General features: G+C 38.4%; 1 protein-coding gene across 1 annotated transcript; it reads left to right on the plus strand.

The window, feature by feature from the left end:
- Positions 1–4,194: 4,194 nt before the first annotated feature.
- LOC122708052 (endogenous retrovirus group PABLB member 1 Env polyprotein-like) lies at positions 4,195–5,226 on the plus strand. Its single transcript, XM_043924137.1, has one exon. The coding sequence runs from the start codon at positions 4,195–4,197 to the stop codon at positions 5,224–5,226; it is 1,032 nt and encodes a 343-aa protein (XP_043780072.1).
- Positions 5,227–13,626: the final 8,400 nt, after the last annotated feature.

Here is a 13,626-nt window from a genome sequence, read left to right on the forward strand (position 1 = left end):
CTGCAGGTTACTTTTGACATGCTAATGGGGGAAGGACAATTTAGAGACCTTAATCAACAATTGACCTACCCTGAACAAGCTTATCCACAAATCAATGAGGCAGCCCTAAAGGCATGGAAAAGGCTCCCTGCCTCGAATAGAAAGGCTGAGGACTTATCAAAAATCCGGCAGGGGCCTGACGAGCCTTATCAGGATTTCGTCGCTCGACTTCTCGAGGCAGTGTCAAAAATTATAGGAGATGAGGAAGCCGGAACTATTTTAACTAAACAGATGGCATATGAGAATGCTAATACTGCTTGTCAGGCTGCTTTAAGACCTTATAGGAAAAAGGGAGGTTTAGCAGATTATGTAAGAATTTGTGCTGACATCGGCCCTTCCTATCTTCAGGGATTGTCTATGGCTGCTGCTATCCAGGGAAAAACTATCCAGGAAGTTTTATATCAACAAACTAAGAACAAGAATAGTGTAAAGAAGGGAGGGCCTCCTGGCAGTTGTTTCTCATGCAGACAATTGGGACACCGCATGGCACAATGCCCTAAGAAAAACAACGTAGATAGCACCAAAACTCCTAATGTATGCCCTAGATGTAAGAAAGGAAAACACTGGGCTAGAGACTGCAGATCTAAGACAGATGTGGATGGCAAACCTCTTCCGTCACAGTCGGGAAACTGGGTGAGGGGCCAGCCCCAGGCCCCGAAACAGTGTTATGGGGCACTTCAGAACGAACTTCAGCCCAACCCAACCGGCCCGATATTAAGAGCCTCCTCCGAGCTACCCCAGGCAGCGCAGGATTGGACTTGTGTGCCGCCGCCTACACAGTACTAACACCTGAGATGGGGATGCAAGCCATTCCCACTGGAGTTTTCGGGCCTTTACCAAAAGGAACTGTAGGCTTAATTATTGGCAGAAGTAGTTGGACCATGAAAGGCTTATCGGTATCCCCTGGAGTAATTGATGCAGATTATATGGGAGAACTCAAAATTATGGCTCATGCGCCTTTAAATATAATCAGTATTCCCACAAATCAACGAATAGCCCAGTTAGTTCTGTTGCCTCTTCACATGGAGGGGAAAGTTGCCTCTAGACGAGAGCGCAATACTGATGGTTTTGGTTCATCTGATGTATATTGGGTGCAGTCTATTTCTGCTGAACGGCCTAAACTCGACCTTTTTATTGAGAATAAAAAATTTTCAGGAATTTTAGATACTGGTGCAGATGTATCAGTTATAGCTGAGGAGCATTGGCCTCAACATTGGCTCAAACAAGAAGCTTACTCCACCTTGAGGGGAATAGGACAGTCTCAAAGTCCACAGCAGAGTAGCCGCATCCTGCATTGGAGGGACTCTGAGGGACATGAAGGAGATTTTCAGCCCTTTATTCTCCCTCATCTCCCGGTCAATTTATGGGGAAGAGATGTTATGCAACAAATGGGAGTTTATATGTTTGCCCCAAATAAAATTGTTTCTAACATGATGTTAAACCAAGGACTCCTCCCTCAACAGGGGCTAGGAAAAGATAATCAAGGAATTACTCAATCCATATTGCCCGACTCAAAACCGTTCAGATCTGGACTGGGGTGTTTTTAATGGGGGCTACTGATTCTCCTGTAATCCATGCAGACCCAATCAGTTGGAAAACTGATGAGCCTGTCTGGGTTGATCAGTGGCCCCTGACCAAAGAAAAGATTGCTGCAGCTGAGCAGTTGGTACAGGAGCAATTGCATTTAGGACATATTGAGCCTTCTAATTCACCTTGGAATTCCCCTATATTTGTTATTAAAAAGAAATCTGGCAAATGGAGATTGCTTCAAGATCTTCGAAAAGTTAATGAGACCATGGTGGTTATGGGACCACTCCAGCCCGGTTTGCCCTCACCTGCTGGGATACCACGTGCAACCTATAAAATAATTATAGATTTAAAAGATTGTTTTTATACGATACCCCTGCACCCTAATGATTGTCATCACTTTGCTTTTAGCATCCCCTCCACAAATTTTAAGCAGCCTGCACGAAGATATCATTGGAAAGTTCTTCCGCAGGGTATGGCTAACAGCCCCACACTTTGTCAAAAATTTGTTGACCAGGCGATTGATCCCCTTCGAAAGGCTTATCCTGAAGTTTATTTAGTTCATTATATGGATGACATTTTACTTGCTCATTGTATAGAGGGTATTCTTTTGCAAGCGTATGACCTGCTATTGCTTCAATTAACTAAATTTGGATTGCAAATTGCTTCTGAAAAAGTACAACGATCCCTGCCGTTTTCTTATTTGGGGTTTAGGCTAGAGAGAGAGACCTTTCGAGCGCAGAAACTTCAGATTCGAAAAGATAATCTGAAGACTTTAAATGACTTTCAGAAATTATTAGGGGACATAAATTGAATCCGTCCCTATCTAAAATTGACTACTGGAGAATTGAAACCTTTGTTTGATATTTTAAAAGGACCTACCGATCCTTCCTCTCCCAGAATATTAAATGATGAAGGGCGAGCTGCTCTGGCATTGGTTGAAAAGGCCCTCTCTCAGCATTTTGCTACCTACTGTGATTTTTCTCAACCGTGGGGACTATATGTGTTTCCCTCTAAACATACCCCGACGGCAGTGTTATATCAAAATGCTCCCTTACAGTGGATCCATTTACCTGTATCGCCTTCAAAAGTTCTTACTCCTTTTTTTTATTTCATTAGCCTCCTCGTTGCCAAAGGAAGGCGTCTTTCCAGAGAAATGTTGGGAGCCGATCCTGCTTACATTTATGTGCCCTATACCAAAGAACAGCAAGAATGGCTTTTTCAGTTTAATGACTCGTGGGCTTTGGCCTTTTCCTCCTTTACAGGTCAAATTATTAATCATTTACCTTCTGATAAACTTTTGCATTTTGCCAGCCAGCATCCATTTATTTTTCCAAAGAATGTTTCTAATGTTCCTATTCAAGATGCTCTTACGATCTTTACTGATGGATCCTCCAATGGAACTGCTGCCTTTGTGGTTAATGATACCCCTTTCTCCTGGCAGACGAACTATACATCGGCTCAAGAAGTAGAACTTTCAGCCGTTCATAAAGTATGCTCACAATATTCCTCACAGTCTTTTAATTTGTTTACTGATAGCAAATACATTGCTCATGCTTTGCAATATATAGAAACTGTTCCCTTTATTTCTACTGTGAATTCTAACATTCAACATTTGTTACGTTCAATTCAGTCTCTGCTGCAACAGCGCACCTTACCCTGCTTCTTTGGACATTTACGTGCCCACACTGGGCTTCCTGGACCTCTGTCTATGGGAAATCAGATGGCTGATTCTCACACTAGAGTTTTTCTTTCACAGGTGAAAGCAGCACAGCAATCACATGCGCTACATCACCAGAATAGTAATACTCTTCGTTTGCAGTTTCAAATCCCTCGAGAGACTGCACGACAAATTGTTAAATCTTGTTCTGTTTGCCCTAAGTTTCTCCCAGTTCCACATCTTGGCGTTAATCCTCGCGGGCTTCTACCGAATCATCTTTGGCAAATGGATGTCACTCATGTCCCTTCCTTTGGTCGTTTAAAGTACGTTCATGTATCTATTGACACCTTTTCAGGATATATTGTGGCATCCTTACAGACTGGTGAAGCCGCAAAACATTCTATCTCACATTGTCTTTATGCTTTTTCCATTTTAGGCACGCCAAAGATTATAAAAACTGATAATGGCCCCGGCTATGTCTCCTCTGCCTTCAAAAATTTTTGTTCCTCTTTTTCTATCACCCTAAAAACAGGCATTCCTTATAATCCACAGGGTCAAGGCATCGTGGAACGTGCTAATCAAACTTTGAAACTACAGCTTCAAAAAATACAGAGGGGGGAGCTCTACCCCCTTCTACCCAGAAATTACCTTAATCACACTTTATATATTTTAAATTTTTTAATTTTAGATAAAGAAGGACATTCAGCCGCGCAGAGATTTTGGGACCCTCAGATTTCCAGCAGAAAGCCGATGGTCTTGTGGAAAGACCCGCTGGATAATAACTGGCATGGCCCAGATTCTGTGTTAATTTGGGGGAGGGGTCAGGTATGTGTTTTTCCACAGGATGCCGAAGCACCGCGCTGGCTCCCGGAAAGGCTGGTACGCCAGATGGAGGAGATCACTGAATCAGCAATTAGGTCGGCTGACTTTACAGCAGAGGAATCTTCTCCCGACAAATCAGCAGATGCATGAGTGTTAATGCGTACTTATATTACGAAAATAGATCTGTTTCTTCTAATGATTTTAATCGATTTGAGGGTGACTACTACCAAGTTTGGGATGAATATTTCTGGATGACCCCTGAAAAAGGACAGCTACTGACCCCTGCTGACATTTGCTGGGAGCAAAAGACTCATGTACCAACATTTGGAGGCCGAGAATTTCCAGGATATCACATGAAACATATGGGACTATTGCCTACCCACAAATGTAAGACTGTAATGGATGTAACGTTTATTGTCAACAAGTCTGTTATTTGGCCAGGGACAGATTGGGAAAATAGCCCTGGTATAAGATGGGTAGCCCCAAATAACACTCGATGGATTTGTGGATACAACCTTTGGCCCTGGCTCCCTGTAGGATGGGTGGGGAGATGTACCCTAGGGTTTGTGTTTGCCCCTGGGAGAATTCATAAGCAAAAAATTAGTCAACCTGTTAATTTACCTTATGTTAAAGCCCGGTGGTCACGCTCTGTTTTTCATTGGTATGATTATTTAGCCTCAATTTTTGTGCCCTCTTTAGGAGCCACTGATATTATGCTCAGGGTAGAGGCTTTGAACAATTTTACAAAACAAGCTTTGACAGATACTAGAAGAGCTTTAGAGGCTCTTAATGAAGAACAAAAACAGATGAGAAAAGCCGTTCTACAAAATCGTATGGCTCTGGATATTCTAACAGCCTCTCAAGGGGGAACATGTGCCTTAATAAAAATGGAGTGTTGTGTATATATTCCTGATTATTCCTCAAATGTTTCTGATGCTTTAGAAGATATGAAACAACAAGTAGCCGCTATGGATTTTTCTGACTCCAGCATTTGGAGTCAGATATCTGCCTGGTTTCATAGTGGTTGGTGGAAATCTATAATTTTCATCATTATATGCATATTGTTATTGCTGTGTTTTGGCCCTTGCATTTGTCAATGCTTATCTGAGATGATAAATAAAAGATTGCTGATGTTCTCCCGTTTGCAAACGCGGCCATTTCCTTCGAGGGAGATATAATGGCCATTAGTCAAAAGAAAAGGGGGAGATGCGGGGAGCCCGGCCTGACTGCTCAGGCCCCTTCTCGGCCCTGAGAGAGATCAAAAGGTCCCTCTCTGTCCCGCCACCCCTGATTTGTTAAAGTGCAAATTGGCCTTTCTCACCTCCCTCAAGGAAATCGCTGCAGCCACCATTTGCCCATTTTCCTGACTCTGATAAGATTATCGGGCTCCTGTGAATGGCTTATGTCTAGGTAGTCTTTACCTGATTGTAAGACGCTGGTGCCATGCTCTGCTGGAGTTAAGATAAAACTCCTGAGCTAAAACTAGTGTCTGCAGTTCTGCACGTATGCAAGTCTTTGATCTAAAATTTGGTGAATCCTGTTAGTATATATATGTATGTTACCCCTCAATAAAGTCGTCGGAATCAGTCACAAGCTGACTCTGTCCCTCTCAACCCCATCTTTCTTAGTCTTTTATTTCTCAGGTGCACTGGTGATTGCGTCCTCGACCTGTTCATCTAGCCAGCAGGCCCGGCAGAGGAAGTTATATTTTCCTAGGTATTTGAAATGCATTGAGTGGTCCCAGCTTAATTTTGTCTTTGGCTATTTCCTTGATCAAGTAATGCCACTTAGGACAAACACCATGGGAGGAACTCCCCAAGGTCCTATATCAAAAGAATTGGTGGCATCAGTTCAGTTCTTCTGCCTTTCCTTGTGTATTACAGCAAGTCCCCTCCATAAGAACCTTCAAGTTGTGAACTATGAAAGATGCAAATGTTCATCTGGTTACAGTAAAGAAACCCAAACCTGTGCTATCCACGTCAGGCGTGTGTGAAACTGCTCCTTGCCCTCCATCTCCTACTGCTGACGATCCTTCAGCTCCAGAATCTCCCACCTCTTCTCCCTCCTCCGGTCAGTAACTCTTCTTGCCCATTCACTTGATGCCAGCCCCTGTACTGCACCACTGTACTTTTTCAAGATACTGTGAGATTAAAAATGTTTTCTTTACTTTCTGTGCTTGTTTTCATGTATTATTTGTGTGAAAAGTATTATAGTATAAATCTACTATTGTACAGAACTATATAGCTGATTGTGTTAGTTGGGTAGCTAGGTTACCTTTGTTGGACTTAGGAACAAATTGGGGTTAGGAACAGGCTCTCGGAATGGAGCTCATTTGTATGTAGGGAACTTACTGTATCGCATTTGACACTCACAGAACTGCAGGATAGATTTTATTCTTTCTATCATATATATATAAGAAAACAGATGCTCAGAAGTTAAGCATCATATGCAAGAATCAAATAGTTAATTGCTTTTGCCAGGACTTAAACCCAAACTATATCATCCCCAGTTTAATTTTCTTTCCACCATATTGCATCTGTTGTGACACATTTAGTAAGTGCACCAAGTGGAAGATAATTTAAAACCATTATTTTTGTCATTAAAACAATTCTGAAGTTCAATTTTAGAATGCCTATTTTTCAGATGCAAATCCGTAGCTGGGATAAGTTAAATGATTTACTCCTGCAGTTAGTGATGGTCAGACATCTGTATGTGTCTCGGGTTACAGAATCTATTTGTGCTATTTTTCTGTAGTAAGTGTTCACTGGGAGGTTGGAAGTTTATACAGTACACATTGCATAACCCTGTTAAGCAAGTCTGGAATTTTTTAATTAAACCTGGTTTGTGAGCAGTGCCAATATGTGGGGGATAGATAGATATTTATAGGAACAGATGAAATATTATTGTAATAATGACTAATTTAATATTAAAAAGTTGAAACTTTGTTTATGACTTCACATGCATCATGAAATTTCATTAAAACATTAAGTAATCAATATTTAATGAAGAACCAAATGTATTACCCTAGGCATAGTCCAATAATTTTTTTCAGTAAAAATTAAAATATTTAGTTATGAATGCATTTTGGAGATTACCAAGTTAATAACATTAACTTTACACAACTAACTGATTAACAGATTATTTCTGAAAAATGACAAAGGAAAATGAAAACAAAACAAAAAGAAAAGAAAATACAAATGAAGTTAAAATCTTTTGGGCCATTAGTCAGGATCATTGGTCTCTATTAAGAATGCAGAGGTGAGATTATGCCATTTAAATGTTTTTCCTCTTAACTCTTTGGATTATTTTCTTTGATCTCTCATTCTTATATGTGTGTACATGCATGTATTATTATCTATATGTGTATATTGTGAGTGGGTATGTGTCTAAACACCCTCCATTCTAAAATTGAGCAACTCTGTATCACATACAATATAATTTGCTATGTTGTTAAACTGGCTTTTGAAAAGTTTTTATTGTTGAATCTATCATTATTTCCTTTACCAGGCTTTCATAAACCTTCACTGAGTCAATTCTTAACTAAATATTCATCCTCAAATGCTGCAAGTTTTTTTCAAAATCTACTGAAAAGTTCACATGTTTTTGCAATATGCCTCACACCATCATGTTCCCTGTCTTAATGTATTTATAACAAATAATTTTTCCATTAGTTTTGTGATATTATAATTTGATTAATGCCTGGATTTCTGACTAATATAAGGAACAGTTAAGGTAGGGAGAATATCACCTTTTGGCCATCTTTTATCACCCAATGCTCAAAATAATATCTGGAATATTGCATATGTTAATAAATATCTGTTAAGTGAAAAATATTTACTACTTCTAGTTTTATTGTTTATCTCTTCTTTCTTAAACTTTATAAAAAATTCTTATAGATTTTAGTAGGTTATTTTCAACTTAATTGCACAAATAAATATTATAATATTTTAAATAACACAAAATATAGAGCTTTTTATTTGTCCATAAATCATGTTTGATAATATTTATGCTATATTTTATGTTTTGTTCTGGCTTTACTTTTCCAAAAAAGACATTCTAGTTCTATAGCCTGTTCATCTGAAATTGACAACCAATATTATCATTCTAAGTTGAAATTTTCATAATGTAATAAGCTTTCGTTTTGGTGTCAGTTATGAAAAAATATTTAGAAAATTTAAGTTCTTCAGTATACATATATACAAAGGGTGAAGAGTTACCAGGGTTTTCCAATTGATTTTAATTGGCTGAAATTTTATTTTAAGTTGTATTTAGTAATGTGGGAGTAATAACAACAGTATTATAGGTGACAGACTACTTTGATTTTTAAGGGTTTGATATTTCTTGGGCCACCTAACTTCTCTAAGACAGCACTTTGGGTACCTTAGGATGATAACTACAAGTTAGTTTATTCCTTTATTTATTGTCATTCATATGGCTGTTGGATTTATGAATAGTGCTAATTTGCATATTCAACAAATATTTATTGGGCTTCTGCTATGCATGATGCTGACAGTTTCCTAGATTTGGTCTCATCAAAATTAAATTTTAGCAAGTACTGCAGGCATCAGCTGACTAAACACACAATTAGATATTGGTTCACAATTGTTGCAAAAGAGAAATATATGTTCCTGTGAGATCATCAAATGAATAACTGCTGAATCTTAGAGGTTAGGAAAGATCTCCTTGATCATGGGACTATTGAGATAAGCAACTGAGTGTGTGCATGCTCAGTTGTGTCTGACTCTGCAACCGCCTGGACTGTAGCCTGCTAGGCTCCTCTGTCCATGGAATTTTCCAGGCAAGAATACTGGAGTGGGTTGCCATTTCCTTCTCCAGGGCATCTTTCGAACTCAGGAATCCAACCCACATCTCCTGAATTGGCAAGCAGATTCTTTACTGCTGACCCACTAGGGAAGCCCTGAAGTTAATGATAGAAGTCCACTATCTGTTTTAATGATAGTTGAAACTCTGGATCCTAGAACAGTGTCTTGCTGTGAGCCAATAAAAAAGTGAATCTGAAATATGAGAGATTATATTTATTTATTTTATTTAAAATTTTTCATCTAACAGTTTTAAGACATAATTCATATACTCTACAATTCACTCATTTAAATTGTACAATTGAGTGACTTTAGTGCATTTGCAGAATTGTGCAACTATCACCCCAAATGGTTTTAGAGTATTTTAATCATCCTCATCACAGACTTGGCACCCAATACATGTGCATTTCTCTCCACTCCATTCCCCTGATTTTGTTGTTTCTGCTTTTTATTTGCAAAAGTCGTATCTGACTCTTTGAGACTCCCATGGATTGTATAGATTCCTCTGTCCATGGGATTTCCCAGCAAGAACACTGGAATGGGCTGCCATTTCCTCCTCCAAGGGGATCTTCCCATCACAGGGACTGAACCTGAGGTCTCCTGCATCTCTTTGCACTTGCAGGTAAATTCTTTACCACTGAGCTACCAGGGAAGCCCTAAGGAACTAAGGAAAGTGTCCAAAGTGGAGCTGGGTGGATGTGAGGAGGGTGTTGTTCAAGAAAAGAGAAAAGCAGTATTTGCTACATGAAGATTCATGTTGGAACTAAGTGTGGGCATTGTAACAACAAGAGGGTGTTCAGACTATTGTTATAAAAATTGCAAAGATTTAGAGGATGCCAGCAGAAAAGCAAATGAAAGCTCGTATAGACTTCAAGGAAAGGAGAAACATGATGTCATTTGAATTTTCTCTTCTTTTTTATAATTTTATTTTTAAAATTATTTTTATTCATTTATTGAAAAAAAAATCATGTTATTCAGCTGCATTGTGGCATGCAGGATCTTAGTTCTCTGATTGGGAGAACTGTGTTCCCTGCTTTGAAAAGTTAGAGTCTTAACCACTGGACTGCCAGAGAATTCCTGCATGTGCATTTTCAAATGACACCTATGCATGGAATACGGATTAGAGGATGAAGACTGATAATGAGGCTACTTTGTTAGTCCAAGCAAAAGGCAATGCTAACCTTGTCAAGGTGATATAAACCAATCAATCCCAAAAGAAACCAACCCTGAATATTCATTGGAAGGTCTGATGCTGAAGCTGAAGCTCCAATACTTTGGCATTAGAGCTTATGTGAAAAGTTGACTCATTGGAAAAGATCCTGATGCTGGGAAAGACTGAAGGCAAAAGGCGAAGGGGGCAGCAGAGGGTGAGGTGGTTAGAAAGCATCACTGACTCAAGAGACATGAATCTCAGTGAACTCTGCAAAATAGTGGACAGGGGACCCTGGCATGCTGCAGTCCATGGAGTCGCAAAGAGTCAAGACACTACTTAGCAACTGAACAACAAACAATGTGTCCACTGAAAGATCATGGGGAATTGTTGTGAAAAACATTATTTAAAGTGTATTGGTTATTAAATTGAATCAGAGGAAAAGCACAACATTATTCAAAGTTCTATTGCTTTCTAAACTCTATCAGAGAAAAAGTACAGGATTTAACCTCTAAAGTGAAAGTGAAATGAAAGTGAAAGTGTTAGTCACTCAGTCCTGTCCAACTCATGGACTGTAGCCTGCCAGGCTCCTCTGTTCATGGAATTCTCCAGGCAAGAATAGTAGAGTGGGTTTCCATGTCCTTCCCCAGGGATCTTACCAACCCAGGAATCGAACGTAGGTCTCTTGCTTTGCAGACAGATTCTTTACTGTTTGAGCTACCTGGAAATGTAACTAAGTCAAACATTTTCTAGGCTATTGTCATCTGTATTACATTAAAAACAAATGAAAAACTGATTTGTTTCTGTCGTGACATGGTTGAACTTTGATACTGAGTAAAGAATTCCCCAACTTATTTTACTTAAGAATAAAAATTGCGTTATAACAGCAATAATATATAATTATTATTATTAAAAATGAAGCCGTATGGCATAAGCACTAATCCTCTTCAGTTTTGCAATAATGTGGTTCTTGTTGCAGTGCACGTGGAGAAAGGAAGACTTCTGATATCTCTGATTTACTGAAACTCTTTTGAAATCCAAACTGCTGGATTAAGCTTGTTGAAAACCCATGGTGTCTGGGGAATCTGTGTGCTGTAGCGTGGAGACTGCGTGTCAGCTGTCTCAACCACAGTGAAAAGGAACACGAGCGTGACAAAAGTGGTCCTTGTTGATGTTTAAAAAGCCCCTGGGACTCCATGTCTACTCAAAATACCACACAATTCCCTCCCTGAGTAATTCGTTTCTAACATCAATGATTTTAGGAACCTAGGCAGTTTTTCAGTGTGATTTTTCCTAAAGTTCTAATTAGCCATATAATTAATGAAAGGTATTGAGAAAATATTTCAGCACTTAGAGAAATCAATATGTTTGCTTATAGAATGTTTTCTTTTTGTTTAATAGGAGTAAGTACTTTGCCATGTTAGTTGTTATTGATATCTTTTCCAGTGGCATATTTATTGTTAATCATTTTGATTTCCAACATTTAGAGTATTGGAAGACTGCTAAAACTTACGCTGATTATATTTCCCCTAATGTAAGGAATTCAAGATAAGCTCTTCAAAGCTATATCGAGTGCCATATGATCTGGTATATATGATCACTGTAACAATCTTATCTATTTTGTTATAATTATAAAATGGAAATGCAATTAATTTACTTTCTCTAATCCTACAAATATATCCAACTCTCCTTCTGCTTATTCCAGCATGTCATGAAAACATTTTTACATTTTATTATGCCATTGTTTTATTGGGTTTGGCTGCTATAACCATGTACCATGGACTAGATGTCTTATACAACAAATCTTTATTTCTCATTGTTTTGAAGCCTTCAAGTTCAAGATCAAGACACTAATTGAGTACATGTCTGGTGACGGCCAGCTTTCTGGTTCATAGACAACCATAATCTCACTGTTTCCACATGGTGGACAGGCAAGTGAGCTCTGTGGAGTATATTTTACAAGGGCACTCCTCTCATTCATGAGGATGCCAATCTCAGAACCTAATCACTTCCCAGAGGTCCCATTACTAAATATCATCACACTGGGGACTAGGTTTCAATGTATAAATTGGATTTGGTCACAAATATTCAATCAATAACAGCCATGATGTGAAAAACTTTCAGAAGCATTAAAAGAGATTGATATATTTAGAGCCATTTTCATATTAATTATAACTCAGTGGCTTGAGAATGATGACAAGGCATTTTGGCAATTAATACAAGAAACACTTTCAACATTTTAAAACATACTTTCAACAAAACAGAAGAGATCTTTTAGAAGACTAAGTTGACAAAACATTGCATCATATATGTTTCTTCCGATTAGTACTGCAATATATATTCTGCTTAGAAAACACCCATCTATCTTGTCTTCATACAGCGGCATAAACTCTATGAAATATTTAGGGGTAAATATGGGGAAAAAAAGATGTCCAAGACCTATACACTTAAAATTATAATACATTGCTAAGAGAAACTGGAGAGAAATAAATGAATGGAGAGAGAACTGTGTTCATGGATTATAAGATTCAATACTGTCAAGTGCTTATGTTCCACTACGTAGAAATTGGTGCTATTTGTTGTTGCTTATGGTGTTGTTTTTTAAAAAGTGGTATGCTGATTCTAAAATTGTTATGAAGATGCAAATTTGGAAGAGTTATACTACCTGGATACAAGACTTTTCATAAAGCTATAGTAATCAAGATTAATGTGGTGGTGGTCTTAAAATAGATAAATATGTCAATGAAACAGAATAGAACACATAGAAGACATTTATAGAGTCACATATAGACACATATATATGTATGTATATGTAAGTATATTCAAATGATTTATGAGAAAGTTGCAAAGGAAATTTATTGAAGTATTATAGCCTTTTTAACAAGTGGAACTGGAACAATTGTTCAGCCACATGCAAACTAATGAACTTTGATCCCTACCATCCACCATATACAAAAAGTATATTTCAAAATGGGTTGTAGTCCTAAATATAAAGCCTAAGGCAATACAATTTTCAGAAAAGAAAAACGGAGAAAAAAAATGTGGCTTTGATTAGTCACTGATTTCTTAGATATAACAACAAAATAAAATAACATGACCCACAAAATAACCCACTTTACCAAAGTCAGTGTTTCTTTTTTTCCCCCCATTTATTTTTATTAGTTGGAGGCTAATTACTTTACAATATTGTAGTGGTTTTTGCCACACATTGACATGAATCTACCATGGATTTACATGTATTCCCCATCCCGATCCCCCCTCCCGCCTCCCTCCCCATCCCATCCCTCTGGGTCTTCCCAGTACACCAGCCCTGAGCACTTGTCTCATGCATCCAACCTGGGCTGGTGATCTGCTTCACCCTTGATAATATACATGTTTCAATGCTGTTCTCTCAAAACATCCCACCCTCGCCTTCTCCCACAGAGTCCAAAAGTCTCAGTGTTTCTTGGATGGAAAAAGAAGCCACAAACTGGGAAAAACTATTTGCAAGTGAAGCTCCTGATGAAAGACATGGATTCAGAATATGTTATGAAATCTCAAAACTTAATAAGAGAACACAGAATCTAGTTTTAAAAATAAGCAAGCTATTTGAAAACACACTTTAAGGA

This window comes from Cervus elaphus, chromosome 14 (genome assembly GCF_910594005.1).
Source record: "Cervus elaphus chromosome 14, mCerEla1.1, whole genome shotgun sequence".
NCBI classification, from domain to species: Eukaryota; Metazoa; Chordata; class Mammalia; order Artiodactyla; family Cervidae; genus Cervus; species Cervus elaphus.